General features: G+C 41.4%; 1 protein-coding gene across 2 annotated transcripts in view; it reads right to left on the bottom strand.

Annotated features, from left to right (window-relative positions):
* Positions 1 to 16,117, bottom strand: part of NBEAL1 (neurobeachin like 1) — a 324,484-nt gene extending 308,367 nt beyond the window's left edge. The window contains exons 1-2 of one of the 2 annotated variants that reach the window (XM_029606300.1): positions 15,837 to 16,117; positions 15,257 to 15,713 (exon numbers count right to left, since the gene is read on the bottom strand). In XM_029606300.1, the coding sequence (XP_029462160.1) occupies positions 15,257 to 15,307 (51 nt within the window). In that variant the 5' untranslated portion in view covers positions 15,308 to 15,713; positions 15,837 to 16,117. The remainder of the gene's footprint in view (positions 1 to 15,256; positions 15,714 to 15,836) is intronic. The other variant, XM_029606301.1, reaches the window with a different exon arrangement.
* Between the last annotated feature and the right edge of the window lie 3,411 nt (positions 16,118 to 19,528).

The following is a 19,528-nucleotide window of genomic DNA, read 5'->3' as shown; positions in this document are numbered from 1 at the left end:
GGCCACTCATCCCTGGGGCAACTCACAGTCAACAACCTTCACAAACAGAAAACAACACTTCTACTAGCAGAATACTCTACAAACCATTTCATCATTATAAAGATGAAATTTATAGCTATGTCCAATGTAGATCGCACTAATACATTCACAATATTAAGACAATACCTTGGAAAAGACAATTAAAATCAGCTCATCCATCTAATTATCTAAAACCATTAAAAATCAAATACTGGATTAAAGAAGGCAAAATACTATAATGTAATTCTAGATTATACACCAGATATTAGCCACACTGAAGAAATGACAATTATAACTCACTTCGTTATGACTATATCCAATAGCAAAGCAAAATTAATGCTGAAGTTTGTCAGCATTTTCTTGTATTTGTTACACTGACAGACACTGATAGGGCTGGACTCACTGAGGTTTTCTTAAACAAAAAAAACTTATAAAATGGAAGTACCAATTGGGAAAAAAAAAAAAAAGAGTGGTCAGTGATATTAAAATGGTTCAAATGAAAGGAAAACGTTCTGGTATCCAAAACGCATTTGTAACATAAATCCAAGAGCTTTCTAAGTTCTGTACAGCTGTCACTCCCTCATGCTTGTAATGAATGATGCAGGAATGGCATCCAGAGGAGCAGTGTCATTCTTCAGAGTTGTTCAAAAACTTGAAATTGTGAAGTTCTGCTGCCAGTGTTTCAACCTCATGTCCTGCTGTCTGGTCCCTTCTTTCATCTTGCATTAGTTCTAGCAAAGCATTATAAACCTCACCTATTTGATTTTGTACTGATCAATAGCATCAATGGGGCTTTCCTATCTGGTCATGCTGATAGGTTTCACTGTTATGCTAATAATTGGTTTCTTTCTTTTTTAATAAATAATTGTACAGTTCCTATTTTATAATATTTGCAGACCCTTTAATCTTCACAATTTACCTTTTCCGTGGAATGTCTTTAACACATCCCAATGGTGATTTGAGGATGAGAAGAAAAATCTCCATTTGTGTCATCTTGTTTTGTAGCATAAGATACTACAGCATATCAATCTCACCATTAAAATACTGCAAAGTCCAAAACTTAATTTAACATCTGCCACAGATACTTTAAACAGCATCATGAAGTACCTGCAAAGCTATAGATCTGATTAAGGGATTCACAGTGCATTGCCTGTTGCTAAACAATTAGCAGAAAGCAAATTTGCTTACTATAAAAGATGTTTTCCGTGGATAGCAGGTTGAATTAACCATTAAACGTGGGTGACGTCATCCAGCTGCACTGAACACTCATCTCTCCAAGATGGCTGCTGCAAGGTCAGTACCAGCGAGATTGAAAGCAGAGAGGTTGGGATGGTACAATGTCTCATCTTCCTGAGTTCATGTGGTATTGCCGTGGCTTTAGTAAAAAGGAGAAGCTGGAATGTTCCTTACATCTCCTTGGTCAGAGAAGTAAAGAAATTCCTCACCAAGACTGCAATTTGGTCATACAGTTAATATGTCCTCTGGCCCGGCATAGGCAGTGGACATCCTCTTCCGAGACCAGGATAGGCTCCTGCATGAGAATGGGCAGCGTGTTAGGAGTAAGCAGTAGTATAGAGGACACTGGTTCTGCAATCTGCAGGCAAAGTCCTTCTGCTATTAGTCTAGGTCGGGTGAGTGCCCTGGTTACTGGCAGCAGCAGGGATAATCTGACCTCCCCACATAGATCTAGGATAGGCTACATACAGCTGTGCTGGTAACGTGGCTTGATAAATTGAAGTCTGCAGTGGATGCATCAATGATTTCAATGGGGTATAATGTTTGGACACTTTGGTAAGCATAGATTTGACAAAAAAATGTTTTAATTTATCTAGTTTATGTATCTAGTTTGGATTCCTTGATATGCTTTATCACATTTTTAGAAATGCATGTCAAGGAATCCGGTCCAGGTTGACAATATTATGGCAGCTGTATCGGAGCTGCTCCATAGGTCCTTGCATGGTATTTTGCGGTGAAGGCCACAGGCTTTTTTTGCATTGGAGCATCAAGCATCGGTGTGTCATTCGTCAAATGCATCAGTGTGTCATGTACATCAGAGCATCAGTATTTTATGCATCAAGCATTTCAATGCGCCATGCATTGACGGTATAGGTAAAAGCTACACAGGGCAAGTCGATACACACGGTGCTGTTGGTGCTGACAGCGCTGATGACAACCGCTTCGATGGTGCCAGTACTAATGCACTGTACTAAGAAGGTTTATGCTTCTTCGACGCAGATTGTGATGGCAGCAGTGATTGATGCTGCTTTGTATTCAATGTAAAGTGCCTGATGAAACGACTCCATGGCTTCAGCCTGAGCGGATGAAGGAGCTCCTTCTCATCTCCTTTCCCGGTGAAATAGACGAGGACCTACTATGACTCCAGAGAAATGTACGCAGCTCCTCAATGAAAAGCACCCTGGATCTCTGTGAGTGAAGCGGCATCTGTGTACAGACAGAGCAGTTCTTTTGGTCGTGTTCTGGGCTGAGGCACAGATAACACGACTCGTGGCCATCAGGGAGGGCCATAATCTTCCCACAAATACAACTTTTGAAGCCACTCACCGTTGTTGCTTTCTTCTTCTGAACGGACATGGTGGGAGAAAAGTGTGTGTCCTCGTTATGCTAGTTTGTTTTTTTTAAATCACAGCACTGACAAGTTCTGTTGTAGGGCTGCAGAGGCAATGAGGCCCCTAAATAAGAAGAAACTGAAGTAAAAATATCAAATTGTGAAAGATAAGGACTTTTTTCAGCAAAATGTATAGGGCAGAGATTTCATGTCTGTGCTGTACTCGGACAAAAAAAATGACTGAGGAGACTCATAAGACAATACTTGCACAGGAACTCCCGCACATTCTCAGTACAACTCAGAGCTCTACTAACTTGGATGTCACCCACATGTAGTGACTAATTCAGCCTGCTTATTGGACAGAAAAATTACAGAAATTAAGTCAAAAATAATTACTCAATTTTCTAATGTTTGGCCACACCAGTAAAAGAGAGAATTTGAGTATGAGTCTGCGGAGGAACTCATTGAGGACCCAGAAATACAATACAAAGCTAACATTTTTTTTTTTTTTTTTTATAACTTCACACTTGATATGGCCACTCTTTCGGTATTGGAAAAATCCGCTCAGTTCAACAACACAGTTCATACTTCCGCATTTTGTATATCTGTGAACTACAAGGTATACCACCTAATGTTTTCTTGGAATACTGCAAAAACCTTCAACATATTTTCACCGATAAAGACCAAAATCTGAAGATACTAATGCACCAGGATTGAATGATGAGTTTCAAGTGGTTACACACAATTAGGGTTGACCTTAGGAGGGTGTGGGGCCCAGTGGGGTCATGGAATGCTGGTTGACAGGAAATTTGGGATGAGGCAACCATGGCAGTGTGGGTCCCAGGGAAATAACTCTTGTTCCCCCCACAGACAACCCCCCCCTATCCTGCCATCCCCAAGAGACCTGCACATAATCAAGACTAATAGTTCTCCCTCAAAATGTACATCATTGAAAATGACTTTATAATCGAACATTGAGACTGCACTGAGAATTTTGTTGAGTCTTCCTATTACAGTAGCAAGTAACAAGTGTAGATTTTCAAAAAAAAACAAAAAACTAAATACAAATTATTTAAGATCTACAAAGACAAGATCATGTTTAGCTGGACTAGCAATGACTGCTATCGACCATGAACTAGCTCAGCAGGTGGATTTTGCGGAACTTGTACTTGATTTTGCTGCCCTTAAAGGCAAGGAAGGTGTCATTTTTCTAGCAGGCCACGTTTTGTACAAGAACAGGATGAAGCTGGGAGTCTCCATGAGAGAAGATGGTGGTCTAGAAAAGAGCAGAACTATCTGCAACTTCAACAGTTCTATTAGAAAAACTATACAAAATTAATAGTTACATTGATTGTTTATTACTTTATTATTTCAATTGAGTCTGTCTTCAAGAGTTTGAAATCGGCAGGATATAAGTTTCAATAGATTTTTAAAAACTGTGATCTCTTTTTTTTTTTTTTTTTTTTAATTCTAATGGGTGTCGGTTATTGGAAAAACAAAAATTATGGGGGTTGGGGAGGCAGCACAGTAAATGTTCTCGCACAGGGCAGCAAAATTCTTAGTACCAGTCCTGCCAGCAGGCTGTTGAGCAGTCTCTCACTCAAGTGTCAAGTTAGCATATGAAAAACCTTGCTAATTGAAAACAGGGTACAAGAATAAACTTGCTAAGAGAGACATCTTTACTTTTCTGCAAATAAATCATATTTTGCTGTGCACTAACAAGTACATTTTAAATGGGCTACATGCGTAAATTTCGGGGTTGACGCGCGTGGCCGAGCCTTGCACGTGCTACGTGCATTTCACAAGGGGCCCGGCCACGCATGTAAACCCCGGTACACGAAGTGCTGGGCCTCTCCAAAGGGGGGGGCCAGCAGCTGCGCGGAGATTGCTTCTGCTCCAGAGGAGCAGTAAGTACCAAAATAAAAATTTGGGGACAGTTAGGTTAGGTTTAGGGGGCAGGGAGAAGAGGGGAAAAAGGGAGAAAGGGAGAAAGGTTAAGTGGGGGGGTAGGAAGTTCCCTCCCAGCCCGCTCCTTAATTGGAGCGGACTGGGAGGGAACTGGGAAAAAGGCCGATCGCGTTGCCGCGCATAACTGGAAAATTCCACCCCTGCGTGCATGAGTCGCAGGCCACCCGCACATGCACGCACAGATTTTAAAATCTGGTGCGCACGTGTGCACAGCCATCGGATTTTATAATATACATGTGCCGGCGTGTGCGTGTTATAAAATCGTCCATGTGCGCGCGCCGGGAACCGCACACACATGGGCCTTAAAATCAACCCCTAAGCCTTTTCTTTGTGTACATTTTCTGGTTTGCATGTATTTAACTCCCGATGCATTCACATGCCATTACCTTACTGCATCGGGAATTTTTTTTTTTTTTAAATTAGCTTGCGCATTAAGAAATTTCTGTGCACAGTTTTAATGCTCAGTTTTTTGCTCCAGCCCCTTAGTGATGAACCTGCTGAGCAATTAATCTCCTAGTGTTGAAACTAAGACTGGCACTTGTTAAATGATTAACCACCTTAAATAAATAAACCTATATATGGTGCACTCCACTTACAACAAAGGCAGTGTAGAAAAAAGAAGTTCCCCAGGAACAGATGCCTTAAATGCAATAAATTTAATGGTCACCAAAACATTTTTAGCATTTCTGATGTGTTTCTTTGTAGACTAAACAGTTATGAAAGGCTGACAAGTATGGAAATAAAGAAGATACAATACATAAAATAATTTTCCTAGGGAAGATATGAAGTGATCGCTTTTCTTTTCTGAATCCTATATGACTAATCAGTTTGAACAGGCTCTATTCTGATCATTCAAGTTTAATGTTTGCTACATTAGGAGAAAGCAAACTATAATGAGCAATAACAAAAATAAGCCATGATAATATGAAAATAAAATTACAATTTGGAACTCAACAATTCTATAGTATCTATGCAGGATCTCAGAGCAGTTTACCAAACTTATCAGAATATTATTACCATCCAATTAAGCAGTAGCAGGGCCAGGAAGGTCAAATGGCTTGTTCAACCAAGGTCACCCAGAACATCAAGTCAGTATTTGAACAATAAATTAGTTTAAAACAACACTTCAGATTTTAACCTCTGCATGAACATAAGACACTTTTTTCATATGACAAATCTGACTAGAAAAATCTACATTGCATTCTATCACCAACATTAGGTTGCAAGTCAAACGCATACATTTTGCAGAATATATATTTCACCCTCTATTACTTGATCAAGATGCCCAAGACACCCAGTTTCAAAATTGGCTAAAATTCCAAACAATTAACATTAACAAGGACAGTGCTAAATGCCAAGACTCAGCAATACTATATCTGTGCTGGCAAGGTTGGCATTTCATCTTATGCCAATCAAAGCGTTGTTTGTGAATCAAGAACATCAAATCTGCTCTACACATGAAAATAGAAAAAAAAAAAACAAAGCAAATCTAATCCATACTGTTTATATTCAAAATGACAAACTGCATATTACACTGTCATACCTCCAGTACCAACCTGCAGGGGCAGCAGCTTGTCAAAATATGGTTCTGAAAATCTCTTTGCCATGACTAACATCTTTAGCCTTCGCATACCAGTAACTGCAGGGCTTTTATTGGCAGTGCCCACCTGCTTGGAACTGTTGCTGTAGAAACAGTGTGGAAGCCTAAAATAAAATCTACTTCACTCACTATTTAGTCCTGCTAAAAAAAAAAAAAATATGTTCTCCGAGGAGGAAGGAGAGAACTGGTTTTAGAAGAACTAGGACTTTCACACCATATTCACTGCCAAGAACAAACTTTGCACTGTTCAGTGAGTACTTCATAAAAAGATCTTTCATGGTGGAGGAAAATGTGAGTTTCTTTTTTTTCTTGGCAAGCTGCTGAAGTGAAAAAGATATTCATCCCAAACTGCGCTTTCACTGCAGGTACACAGTATAAGGGGCTAATTTAAAAGTGGCAGAACCAGTTAACAATACAGGATTGGATATTCTCCCCCCCTGAGTGATTCAGACCAGTGCAGTTATAACTTGCTTACATAGCAGTAGCGATAATCACTGTTAGCAGCAACCATTGCAGCACTTGGCAGAATGCAGCGTAAGTGCTTATTCTTGACCCAAAATCCAATCATTACACCGTAAAACCACTGGGCAGTCTGTGTCCCAGGCGTCAGTCTTGCTAGTGGAATTTAATCGAATCTGCCAGAGAGAACTCAAGCACCCAAGAGAGAAGGGGGGGAAGTTTAAACGATAAAACAAAATTCCTTACAGAACACGCCACCACTTCTTCAGCTGCATATTACCCACACAGAGTGACTTTACATGCCAAAACAGATTGTGAGATTCCTTCTTTTAAAAGGCAGTCAAAACACAACAAAGAAAAGGTGCAAGCAGAACCCAGGATTTTCTCAATAGCTCAAAACTCCATTTATTCCAATATGCACCCGTCTTCTCCTTTAGCACAGTCTTCTCATTTGCAATCAGAACCAATGCTGTACTACCATTTTCCCCAACTAAAATCAATGTGGCCACCTCCAGAAAGATATTCAGATTTCCTATCACGTCCCACCACTACCACTGAAACAGTAAGACGGGACATGACACTTCTGATCCAACTGTACTAGTGCCCCGCCACAAAACAAGGATACTCACCGATGGGAGAAGAATAGAAAATTCCTCAAATCAGAAAGGAAGCACTAATGTACCTTCTGTGCAGGAAGATGATGCCAACAAGGTAAGGGGATGGAAACAAGCTGAAACCCACAGTGCTGGTGGCACCTACCTGTATATGAGGCCATTTTTGACATTTGTGTTCCTGAAAATGGCACATAATGCCCTTCTTTCTTTCTCTCCTAGATTTTTCCTCCCCATTACCTACTCTACACTACTTCCCCCTGCCATCTCTCCTTCCTCCCCCTCTGTAACTGCTCATACCTCCCTCAAATATGCTTGCACTTGTCGTCCTCTCTCTTTTACACCAAGCTCCAGCTTTTCCTCCCCACAGTGGTGCAGTGTCCCAGGCTCCTCAATCCTTAGCTCTCTAACTCCCCCCCTCTCAAGACTTCTCTCACATTCAGGAGTGTGCATCTACATCAGGGAGCCACAGCTCTTTCCACCATCTCCTGTGACCTATTGTGGATCAGCACTCGCATGGATAACCAAGAGGTCATAGGAGGAGGCAGGCGCAGCAGCAGTTAAGGAAAGCACTTTCTGCTGCTCAACCACTGCAGCTCACTCACTCGGGAATGCTGGCACAATCACCACCAACTCAATTTCCGGTCCCCAGCTTGAAATTTCAAACCCCGCCAAGGAGTGTGAATAAATTCTAATGTATATGCACACACTGGTGAACACACAAACTCATAACCGAGAGAGACTTTGCCACTCTTTCTTATCTATCGCATTATCATAAAGTCTGAAGTGCAGGTATCTCTAGTTTTTGAGTGCCAGGCAGGTCTGATTTTTTGGATATCTAAAATGAGCATTCACAAGACATGGGCATACATCTGCTTTAAAAAATAGATTTGTTTGCACATCCCATTTACCTTGCAAACTAGATCTGAGAACCTCAAAAAGGACCAAGTTTCCTATCCACTTTATCTACAGTTTTATCCTCCCTTCCCCACCTTCAAGGATCCTGTGTGCTTATCCCTGGAATTTTGAAATTATGTGTGAGTCTCACAACCTCCATTTCACTGTTTTTGCAAATAACTTTCTTACGTTACTACTGATCAACCCCCCCCACCCCCTTGTTCTTCAATTTTCATATCGCCAAAAAACATTTGCTTCTAGTACATTCATAGCCTTAAGATAGTTGAATATATTCATCATTCCAACAAGGATACTTTACTGTATTTAAGGACTTCAAGTTCCTCCAATCTGCCACTACTCCACACTGTTATAATTATCCCCAAACATTGTCTCCTGCTATTGCAGAATCATGGGAAGACCGCACTGTTGACGCTCCAGTGTACAACTTGGGTCCTCGCTTCCTTCTATCCTCACAATCGCTTGGGCACACCGCTCCCTTCCATGACCAGTGCTCCTCAGGCCTCGCTCTCACAAATAGTGCAGTTTAAGCCCAATCTCACTTCCCGGCCATGGCCAGGACTACCTGGGTTGGAGGCCTCTTCCTTTCTGCAGCCAGGGCTATTCAGCCATTACCTCTTTTCACTCTTGCACCAAGCGCTGCTCAGGCTCAGTACGACTTCTCCCTGCTCCCCCAGCTAAATGTAAGCAGAACCGTGTGGTGCAGCACGAGCAGTACGAGTAGGGGGGGGGGGGAGTATGGAGGGTAAAACTAGAGGGAGAAAAGAAAAAAAACAAGAGGAGAGATGGAACAAAAGAGAAATGGAAGAAGGCGGAGTGGAGAGAGGAAAACAGTGCAAGCAAACAAAAGGAGAGAGAAGGAGAGACTGCAGAATCAAAGAAGCAAAACGTCAAGAAGGGAAAAGCAAAGGCAGCAGAGAGATGGAAGATGAAGTAACAGCATAAATGGAGAAGAGAAAGGAAAGTGAGGGAAAGGAAAAAGAGAAACAAGAAAGTCAATGAGAGAAAGAATTGAAATAGTTACAAAAAAAAAAAAAAAGTATTTGTATTAAAACATTTAATACATATTAAGCAATATAAGCCATAGGCTTCGGGACAGAGGGGGCCTAGAGGGGCCATCCCCACCCCCACAAAATTTGGGCCACCAGCGGTAACAACTCCTACCTCTCCCATTACCCCCTAAGCAAGTGTGTAGGGGTGGCCAATCTGCAGCACTTTCCAACTCCTGCTGCTGGTGCACATGCAGATCCGTCAGCAACCTGCAAGCAGTGATCCTCCCGACCCGGCTGCTGAGATGTGGGGGAGCAGCGCTGTGTTCATGAGCTGCCTGCCTTCATGCTGCTTTCCCCACCCGAAGCACTCCCCACAGACCCGGACCTGTCCCTGAACTGCTACCTCAGATAACCCCCGCCCGCCCGCCACGAGGCAATGCAGCGAGCCACGATTCTGCCATGGCCTCTCCTCACGCAGCTCTGCCTCTCTGGGTGGGAGGCAGTCAGCAGGGACATTTCATCCTAGAGCCTCAGAGGCCCACCCAGACCCTGTTCTCATGAGGGTCCTGCTTAGACAACTAATGGAAGTAAAGACTTTATTTTTTTTTATTAAATCACAGGCAACTGTTGCTGCCACTTGTGCATTCTGGAGGGGGAGAAAAGCGAGTATATGAGCGAGTCCATGAGCATGTGTGTAGTCACTAAGCGAGAGCGTGTGTGTTCGTGTGTCCGTGCCTGCAAGAATGAATGTTTGTGCGGCTCCCCCCTCCTAAATCATGAAAATCTCAGGGTGAATGGAAGTAAAAAATTCCTAGGTATTGCCCACAGAGGATTTTTTTTTATAATCCTTATTTAGTTTTAATTAATGGATGTTACTTGAAGTATCTGCAGTTTTGAAAAATTTTATTGCTGTTTTGAGAATTTTTTTTTTAAATATGAGTTTTTAATTATTGGGAAGTAGATATTCAGCTGCTTTCCAGCTGAGAAAGTCAGTCAGATAAACATATCTGGCTAACTTAGCCGGGATACTCAGCGGTGCAGCCACACTGCTAAAATACACCCATCTGTCTAAAAGTTAGCCAGTTAAGTTTATCTGGCTAACTTACAGCATGAACCTATATTCCGCACTACAAAAAAAGCTACTCCCTTCGGGATCAGCTTACTACCTCATATTTACCCACATTGGGTGGGGCTATGTCAGAGGTAGCAGGAAAAGGGCAATGTGGTATATGAGCAGTCTGTCCATTAGGTCACGTGTCAACTCATTTTTATGTTAAAAGTACAGCGACATATATATAGACTTCCCGCCAGACATCTCAGGTTATATATGCGATCAAATGTCCCTGTGATCGTTTATACATTGGCCAGACAAAGAGAAAGATCAAAACTCAAATTTTGGAACATCTAACTTGTATCCACACTGAGAAGGAAGGGGCCCCCCTTTGGTTAACCATTGGCATTTGATGGGACACAAAATTGAAGATTTAAGATTTTTTGTGATCACGCAGGTTGTTCTCAAGAGGGGTGGTGAGATATTAACATGTAAAGAGCAAAGATTCATTTATGAATGGAATACAGTGCAACTGGTTGGGCTGAATGGAGATACTGAATGGAGTATTTTCCTATAACTTGTTTAAACCCCCGGTTATTGCAAGGAGAGGGCAAATTATTTTTGGAACATAGACCAACAGGTCAGCATTGGAAATAATAGGTCGAGGTCATGTTGGCAAAGTTGTTGCTTGGAGACATACACAGAAGGGTGTGTGTCCAATTCTAGGGTTTAAAAATGGAGTTAGTAAGGAGAGCGCAAGTGCGGCGTTTTTGAGCAAGATTGCCATATTGAAATGGACTTGTTTAGAATAAAGTGCTACAAACCTTGTGAGTATACTTGAATTTATGAAATACTGAGTAAAGTCTATATGATATAAATGGCTTATTCATTTACATGTCGTATGCAGGTTGGGTATAAAAATGAAAGAGGTGATAAGATTCGATAATAATAGAGAAAATAAAACAGTGAGGGGATAAATTGTAAATATTAAATAATTATATTGTTACTACTTGTAGGAGATTGATTGAAATCTTCAGCTCAACACAAACAAATTGTTTTGAACTGTTGGGATTGCTGATAGGAGCAGCGCACATAAAAACAGTGAATATTTTTAAATTTAATAATAGCATTTCATAGGTGATTAATTTAATTAACTTGGCAGTAAGAAATGTGATATTTTTTGTTTTTCAGATTTACTATAAAAGGGTGTATGAAACAATTGGATAACTTCAATCACTGAAATAAGTAATAGAATGTATGGTTCACGTTCATGTAATAATGATACCGGCAATCAAATTGAAATATTAAAGATTGTAGATTGTAGATTGAAGCAATTGCGAGATTAAGAAGTTGGGGAGTATGGTATTAATGGGTGGCTATCCCCTGAAGAAGACGAATATCAATCATTGAAACTAGGTCCTAGTAGAGATATATTTGGGAGTATTAGGTGTGTTTTTATTATATATGGGTTTGTTTAGATACATTTTGCAATAAATAGTTAGAAATATGTATTAAACTATATTGGGTAATAAATAATGTTTTTTAAATTTAAAGGTACCATTTATTTATATGAATATGATCCACATTAATGGTGCCATTGTGATACCTTTGTTCTGATCATAGTAACTTGATTCCTGATCAATAGCAGGTCTAACTTAGCCACTAACTTAGCGATATAAGGATGAATATTGTCACTTATCCAGGTAAGTTAGCCGGATAAGTAGCCATGCCCCAGAATGCCCCCCCATCTCATCCACCACTAGCTGGCTAAATGATGCCTGCTGAATGCAACCAAATATTCAAACAGCACCGCTGAATGTTCTATTCATCAGCTGCTTGAAATATTTGTTATTAGTATAGTTTTATGATTGATTTTTTTTTTATTTGTTTGATGCTTTTTGAGAAATGGTGACGTTTCGATTTTTGCCCAGTCTGGTTTATTGTGGTTTCTAGTTCAGTTTTTGTCTTCATGTTTCTGTTTATACTCGTGATCTTTTTATTCTTTATTTGGTGAGAGTATGCCTGTATTCACCATGCATGACCGAGGTAAGTTATTCTGTGAGCATGTAGTTTCTGGTAGGGATCTACAGCAGCTTGGCTTCTTCTGTTTTCCTAACAAGATGTGGATTGATGTTTTAGAGCCAGGAGTAATATCTGCAGTGTTACATTTTCATGGGTAGGGTTCTTACTGATTAAATGATGGCAATTAGTGTTGTTTTGGTATGGGAGATTTATTATATGGTATTTGTAGTTCAGTTTCCTTTCTGGGGACCACCTAATACCATATGGGTTTCAAGGGTCTTTTTTGCAGGGTTTCTTCATTGGTACCACAGCAGTGTATGTAAATATAAAATATTTCTTGTTGTAAGTGATAATTTAACCTCAGAAGACTGAATGTCCTTTTTATGTAAAATCTATTATAAGCATAATTAATTGTATGTGTTGAGGGTTGGGCGGAAGGATATAAGATGCACCTAGGACTCCTAATACCCCTTGCACCGACACTGAGAGGGTACACCCATCTCCCACTTCCCGGGGGGGGGGGGGGCAAATGCTGGAGCAACATATTGCCCAAACAATAAGCACTGTTTCTGTAACTTTAGACAACATTTTCTTGGTCTCGTATCACATCTCTTGGTACTTGTGATCAACTCTCTTTCCATACATAATACAGAAGAGCTGACACATCTATTAGTAATTCTGTTTTTCTCTTGGGCAGGCCATCCCTTCCCACAGGCAGAAAGAAGGCCCCAGTGGTTTTCTAGCATCAAGCACTGTATTGGTTGGCCTGGGAATGAATAATTATAAGATTTATGCAAAGAATGTTTGTAAAAGAAATTGGCAGTGGGAGTGGAGGTGGGGCCGGGAACGGAACTAAGTGCAGAGCTGAAGGTGGAGATAAAGGCAGAGCTTGGTTGCCCCCCCCCCCCCAAACTAAAAAGGCATTCCACTGTAAGCTATATGCAAATCTGTCCCAGAATCTTGAAAACTACTACAGGCCTTCCTGATGTACCTTCACCATTCCATGCCAGGCTGTGTACTACCAGGGACAGTGCCAGTTCTGTTGCGGCACCTATTTTATGGAACACCTTCCCAGTGGAACTGCACCCTAGCAGGCAGTTTAAAAAAACTTTCAAATCCTTATTAAAAACATGGCTGTATAAGCAGGCTTTTCATTAAGCTATGGCCTTATTGCTAACATCTCCTGATCTGGCCATTGTCTGTCCATGTTCAAGTATATTTGCTGATATACGTAATGTATAATCATTATTTTATGTATGTTCTATGCTGTACATCACCTAGGTTTTTTTAGGCAATTAATACATTTAAATAAAAAAGATAAAATGCCTTGCCCTTGCCACAGAATTTAGCCCGAGTAGCCATAGATAAATGGGGGCCAGATTTACAGTTCTCCCAGTTCACCTTACAGTTTCACTACCTCGCCTTACTTCTTTGTAACACTATCTGAAGAACAGATTGACAAGAAGACTACTGATCAAGTAGGCTCAGTGGTAACAATACACCGACACAAATAGGCACATTAGGTGGACTAACTAGTCATATTTGTCATACATGTTTGTCCTGATTAGTTTGTAAGCGCCATAGAACAGGAACTTATATTTGCACAATGCTGCATGTGTCTAGTAGTGCTTTAGGAATTATAAATAGTAGCAATAGTCGTTATCTGTCAACATTATTATTTTTCTATGAGGTCGTCAGCTATGATCACCACCAAATCTCTCTGTATCCCACCTATAAACTGTGCATTGCTCTCCTGGGTTTCTGTAAACCAAATGCTAGATTCTGTAAATCATTCAGACATGAGATTGCACATCATTCAGTTTGGTGGAGATGCCTGATGAAAAGGGTCACTTTGCATTTTCTGCACCCCTTGTCCTGCTATGACTAACCTCAAAGCACATTATCTAACCAGCAATGTGACTCCACCATAATTCCCTCGTAACTTACTTCCAAACTGGCAAGCCAATGTAACAAGGTGCACTTGGCTGTGTATATGTTATCACATGATTGTGAGCACTATACTATACTCTTGATTTAAGAAGGAGTTTAGCACACCAAAACTGCACAAATTAGTGGTACTCCATGCAAATCCCATGTTAATCAAGGCATTATCTATTTCTCTCCATTGCAGGCTTATCTCATGTTTTCTTAACACTGGAAATTTAATTGCTGATCAAAGGTGAAGCAAAGTTTTTGGTACTTCAATTAGTCTATGGGGTTGAACCTGGAATTCATAATGCAGAGGTCCAATATACAGCATTAATGCGCTGAAAACACAGATTTGTGCAAAAAGCATGTTCTCTAAACATAAAACATGATTTATGAAAATAAATTATACTTTATACACTACAAACAAGATTTGTCTGCAGAAAACAAAGAGTTTACACACATAAATCATGTTTTGTGTGTGCACATTTTCAGGTTAGCATGTTTTTTAACCCTCTTATGCATTAGTATATCATTAGCTTACTGCATCAGGAGTTAACTCTTTTTATAGTACATAGATATTACTCATACCTTATTATATGGGCTCTGGAGGAAGCAAGAGAGAGAAAAGATAGACAGTAGAAGAATGCTGCCATAAGATAAGGATATTTATAACAATACTTGTATTATTCTTAAAAAAAAAAAAAAATCAGCATGTTTCTGTCATAAAAACACAAGTTATTTACTATAGGCCCATAATGCTACAGAAGCTTTGAATAGAATATCCTGGGGGGTTTTTTTTTGGGGGGGGGGGGTTGAAAGGTTTATACTTACTTTATTCTGGAGTTGGCACTGGCTAGTTAATTTAATCTGATTCTGTGCTCATTCTAAAATGTATTAATATTCTCACACTGGTCATGAGCTATAGCAGGGTACAGTATACACATAATTGGTATTTGTCATGTATGTTTATCCTGACTAGACTGTAAGCTCCATGGAGCAGGGACTCTCTTCCATATGTCTGTACTGCGTATGTCTAGTAGCATTTTAAAAATTAGTAGTACCAATAGCAGTTTATTATAAATATGCACAAAACCAAATTCCATGAATAGGACTCCTGTAACATACCTTATTGCAGTAAAGCATCCAGAGTTCGTACAGTCTCTCCTTCGATGCCATTCCTTCAGCGCCACTGCCCTTTTCCAAACGTATTTTCAAGACTTTAAAATCCTCATGATGGTCTCTTTCGTGCCACCTCCAGAGGAAGGATGAACTACAAACGCACACTACCAGTGCCACCTGCCAATGAAGAGAGCAGGGGTATATAACCCAGCATTTAGAGAAGGGCAGAGATTTCTTCCATCCAAGGCACGCCGGTGAAAGATGTCATTATAATAATCCGGAGGAAGAACAGTTGTAAATCTCATCAGGTCCCCGAAATCTTCAACACCCCCAGCTCGCTCTGTCCAACAGAAATCGCTGCAATTCTTATTTTAAATAGAACGTCAGGTCTGACCCTGCTTTCAGAGAACCAGTCTGGCAATGGGGGTGGGGAGCACACGTAAGATACGCCCTCCTGATTCACCTAAGGAGAAAAGGAGAGAGAAGTGACTCCACCAGGAAATCAGTAATGGAATACAAATCTCCAGCGCTTCCTACTGCCGAAGACAGGCGGAGCAGTGCGCTGCTGTCCATCCCCCTTCTTTACCCGCTGCGTGCAAAAGATATGGATGTCCCGGCTCGGTCACCCACAAGTCCAGTCCCGGGGGCTGGCAACCGCAGCGGAAAGACTCGGCAGCACCGCTGTGCCGGAGCCACCACGGTCTGTCTCCTCCCGGCCCCCGCGCTTTCCGGAACGAGACTGTACACAAGGGGGACGCGCCGCCCGAGCGTGAAGAGCAAGGAAGGGCCCAGATCTCCGCCCACATTCCAGCACTGCCTTTCTCTCAAGTGACCTCAGCCGCTGCCACTGAGACGGCTGCCGGCCTGGGAGCCCGGACCGCGGCGCGTGACGTCAGCGCGCCGCCCCGCCCGGGCCGGGCCGGGGGGAAACGGGACGTGGCGTTTGGACTGCTTTGGCGGGGACGCGGTTTCCAGGCGGCCACGCGCGGTGGCTTCTTCCGTCACGGGTTGGGCGTGGTGTGGTGGCGAGGTTGGTTATTTGGCTTTTCGGAGCTCCTTTAAAATGGTCTCAGCTTCGTTTATTTGGCACGTAAGGTGGTGAGCTGGAGGAAGAAACGCGGCAGAGGCGACGGCAGCGGATCTATTGATAAAATGAAGCAGGCGGCTACTAAGGAGGCGCTTTCCCGTCCCCTTCGTCTTTCAGGCACCGGCGCTTAGTCAGAGCCTTCACAAAAGCAGCGCAGTTCGTCTGCTGCTTGGCTCAGTTTCCACTTCTTTGGGTGGTATTCTGCCCTAAAATTTGCATTTTATTAGTTAATGATTTTCACACATTTATGAGGAGAAAAAAAAGGGATGGCTGGAATCACTTATAATGACCGACATGGTGTTTTCTCCTGTTTTATTTTATATGGCTTTTTTTCTTTACATCTTTCAACGTTCATAATGGAGGGAATAACGGATTTGGAGGACCTTAAAAAAAAAACTTTCTGAATTCGGGGCAAGAGAAGTTGTTCGAGGAAAGTTAAGGTTCGCATGCAGTCCAAAAACAGTCAAGACGTTCAGACTTGGATGCTTCAGCAATTATAACACAGTGCCCGTAAGCACGGTCACTACCTTGCAAATGGCTGTCTGTGACTTTATTCCACAATTAATTGAATCACGGTGTCTTAGTCAATAACAGGGTCGTCCGTCTGTGCCCATAACAATACTGTGTCACTGTCTGTGACTCCTAGATATCAATATTCATAATTAAAGCATGGTTGACTATGCCAATCAATATGTTGCGCTTTCTAGCCACAACACACTATGTCCTGATCTACATTTTTCATATTGCATAGAAACAACCTTTTCAACCCAGCTTTCTTGAAAAGCACAAAATATACACAAATGAAAATGCAATAAGGCTTTATGCTGTAATGTTTAATGTTGGGAGAAATTTAGGTTTAAAATTTCTAGAAAAGTACACACAGTTATATTGGACACATGGTATCACATAAAGAAGAGCACTACCCAAAGTGTGACCTTCATTCTTGTCAGGGTATGTGCCAAGCAAACCCATTTGGACACACTACACCCCCCCCCCCCCCAAAAAAAAGTGTTGAGTTGGGTACATAATAATATTTGTATTGTACCCAAAAAAACTGGGGAGGGGGAGGACATGATGAGCTGCCTGGTTTTTTGTTTTGTTTTGTTATCATAAATGCACTTTAATTGCCTGTTAAGATGTCTCTTACTAGGACCCATCCTAAAAGACTGGTAAACTTTAATAACTGGTCAGTCTTCTCCCCTTTTTCCTTTTTAGATATGTTTCCTTCCACCGCCCCCACTTTTCAGATTTCATCATGCATATATGAATTAAAGGCCGAGGAAATACACTCAACATACTCGAAGCATGATATCACCACAGAAGAAGGGAACGTAGCCAGAAATAGATGCCCACACTGAAGCCAAAAACACACCCTTTTTCCACTGCTTAAAAACATTTGCATCTGTATAGCTGTATAAGAAACAATGGCGAATAAGGAAATTTTGCTTGGAAAAATACATAGATCTTATTCTTTTCATATAGAAATAATGTTAAATAAGTTAACACACATTTCAGTTTACTGAGCCTTGTAAACAGAGAGTGACTGGACCAGAGGTGATGCTAGAAGGATTAAAGGACCAAAAGGAGAAGTAAGGATTTTATTACATATACTTTATGAAATGGGGAATATGTTTAGGAAGGGTTAGCAGGAAATATTTTGGGGTGGTGCCTGCTTTCCCCTAGTGTTGTCCCTGGGGATGACCTGTGTGATAAGCACCAGATGGGTCAAGGAGGAAAAAGACTTGAGTAAAGGCCTTTGGTTTCAGCCATAAGCAGGTCACTGGAGATTTTGGCAAGGGCTGTTCCTGTGGAATATAAAGGGTGAAAACCAGACAAGTGGATCAAGAATGGTTTGAGATGAAAAAGTCAAAGCAGCAGCAGTGATCAATGCATTCAAGTTATTTGGGAGCAAAAGGGAGGAGGGGGATAGGATGATAGTTGGCAGGACAGATGGGGGTTCAGTGAGGGTTTTTTGAGCAGTGATGTGATGTGATCACAACATGTTTGAAGGCAGCAGGAACAGTAGCAGTAGAAAGTGATAGATTGAGGATGTGAAAGATGGAAGGAATGACTGCAGTAGAGAGAGAGCTGAAGAACTGGCTGGGAATGGGGATCAGAGGAAAAGTGAGTTGGGAGGAGGAAAGAAGATGGACAGTTTCCTCTATTGTGACTTCAGAAAAGGAGAGAGTGGCGAAGGGTAGGGTAAGGGAAGGTAGAGGTGAACTGGTTGAGAATTCAAGACTAATTTTGTGAATCTTGTCATGGAAGTCGTCAGCCATAATTTGGGCAGAGAGTAAAATGGGGGAGGAAGGCAAAATAAGTTTGAGGAAGGAATTGAGAGTGGCAAAGAGACTGTGGCGATTGGATGCAAGAGTTTGTCAGATGGATATGGTAGTCTTGCTTGGCAAGCATAATAGAAGACTGGAAGGTCAGCATGAATTTAAAATGTATGAATTCTGCATGGGCACAGGATTTTAGCCTAAGATATTTTACAGAGTGGACTTAGGAATGTAGGAAGCAAATTCTAGCAGTGAACCAAGACTGGAGTTGGTATGCTTTTCAGGACAGGTAAGGAGAGGGTTAAGAGAGTCTAAAGAAGATGATAGTATAGTGTAAGAAGAAACTGCTTTGTCAGTTGACTCAGACAATATAGTAGAGGAAAGGAGAGATAAAACAGTGGTAGAGAATGCAAGGGTCAACCTCTTGGAGATTCTTGAAAGTGTTGGTGGTGACTGAATGAGGTTTTAGGGGAGGGTGGTTTAGTGTGATAGATGGTGTTCTGAGAGGAAAAACTGAGGTAAAATCTGAGGGACAGCAATTGGAATAAAGGACTATATTAAGGCAGTGGCCATGCTTGTGAGTAGGGCTGATAGAACAGAGTTGGAGATCAAATGAGGAGGTTAAGAAAATAAGTTTAGAAGCATAAGAATCAGAGGGGTCATCACCATGGAAGTTAGTCACCAAAAATAAAGGAAGAGAAAGATGGGTCAAGGGAGAAGGAAAGCCAGGAATCATAAGAGAGGGGGAATTATCAGAGGGTTGATAAATGACAACTACCCTTAGAAGTAGTGGGGTGAATAAGCAGATGTGGTGGGCCTCAAAGGAAGAAAAAGAGTGAGATTGAAGTGGAAGAAGGGGTTGAAACCTATGGGAGGAAGAGAGCAGCAGTCCAACACCACCACCACAGCCTA

The sequence above is a fragment of the Rhinatrema bivittatum genome, chromosome 6 (assembly GCF_901001135.1).
Source record: "Rhinatrema bivittatum chromosome 6, aRhiBiv1.1, whole genome shotgun sequence".
NCBI lineage: Eukaryota > Metazoa > Chordata > Amphibia > Gymnophiona > Rhinatrematidae > Rhinatrema > Rhinatrema bivittatum.
Note: the sequence above shows the minus strand (reverse complement) of the source record. Positions and strands in the feature narration are given on the sequence as shown.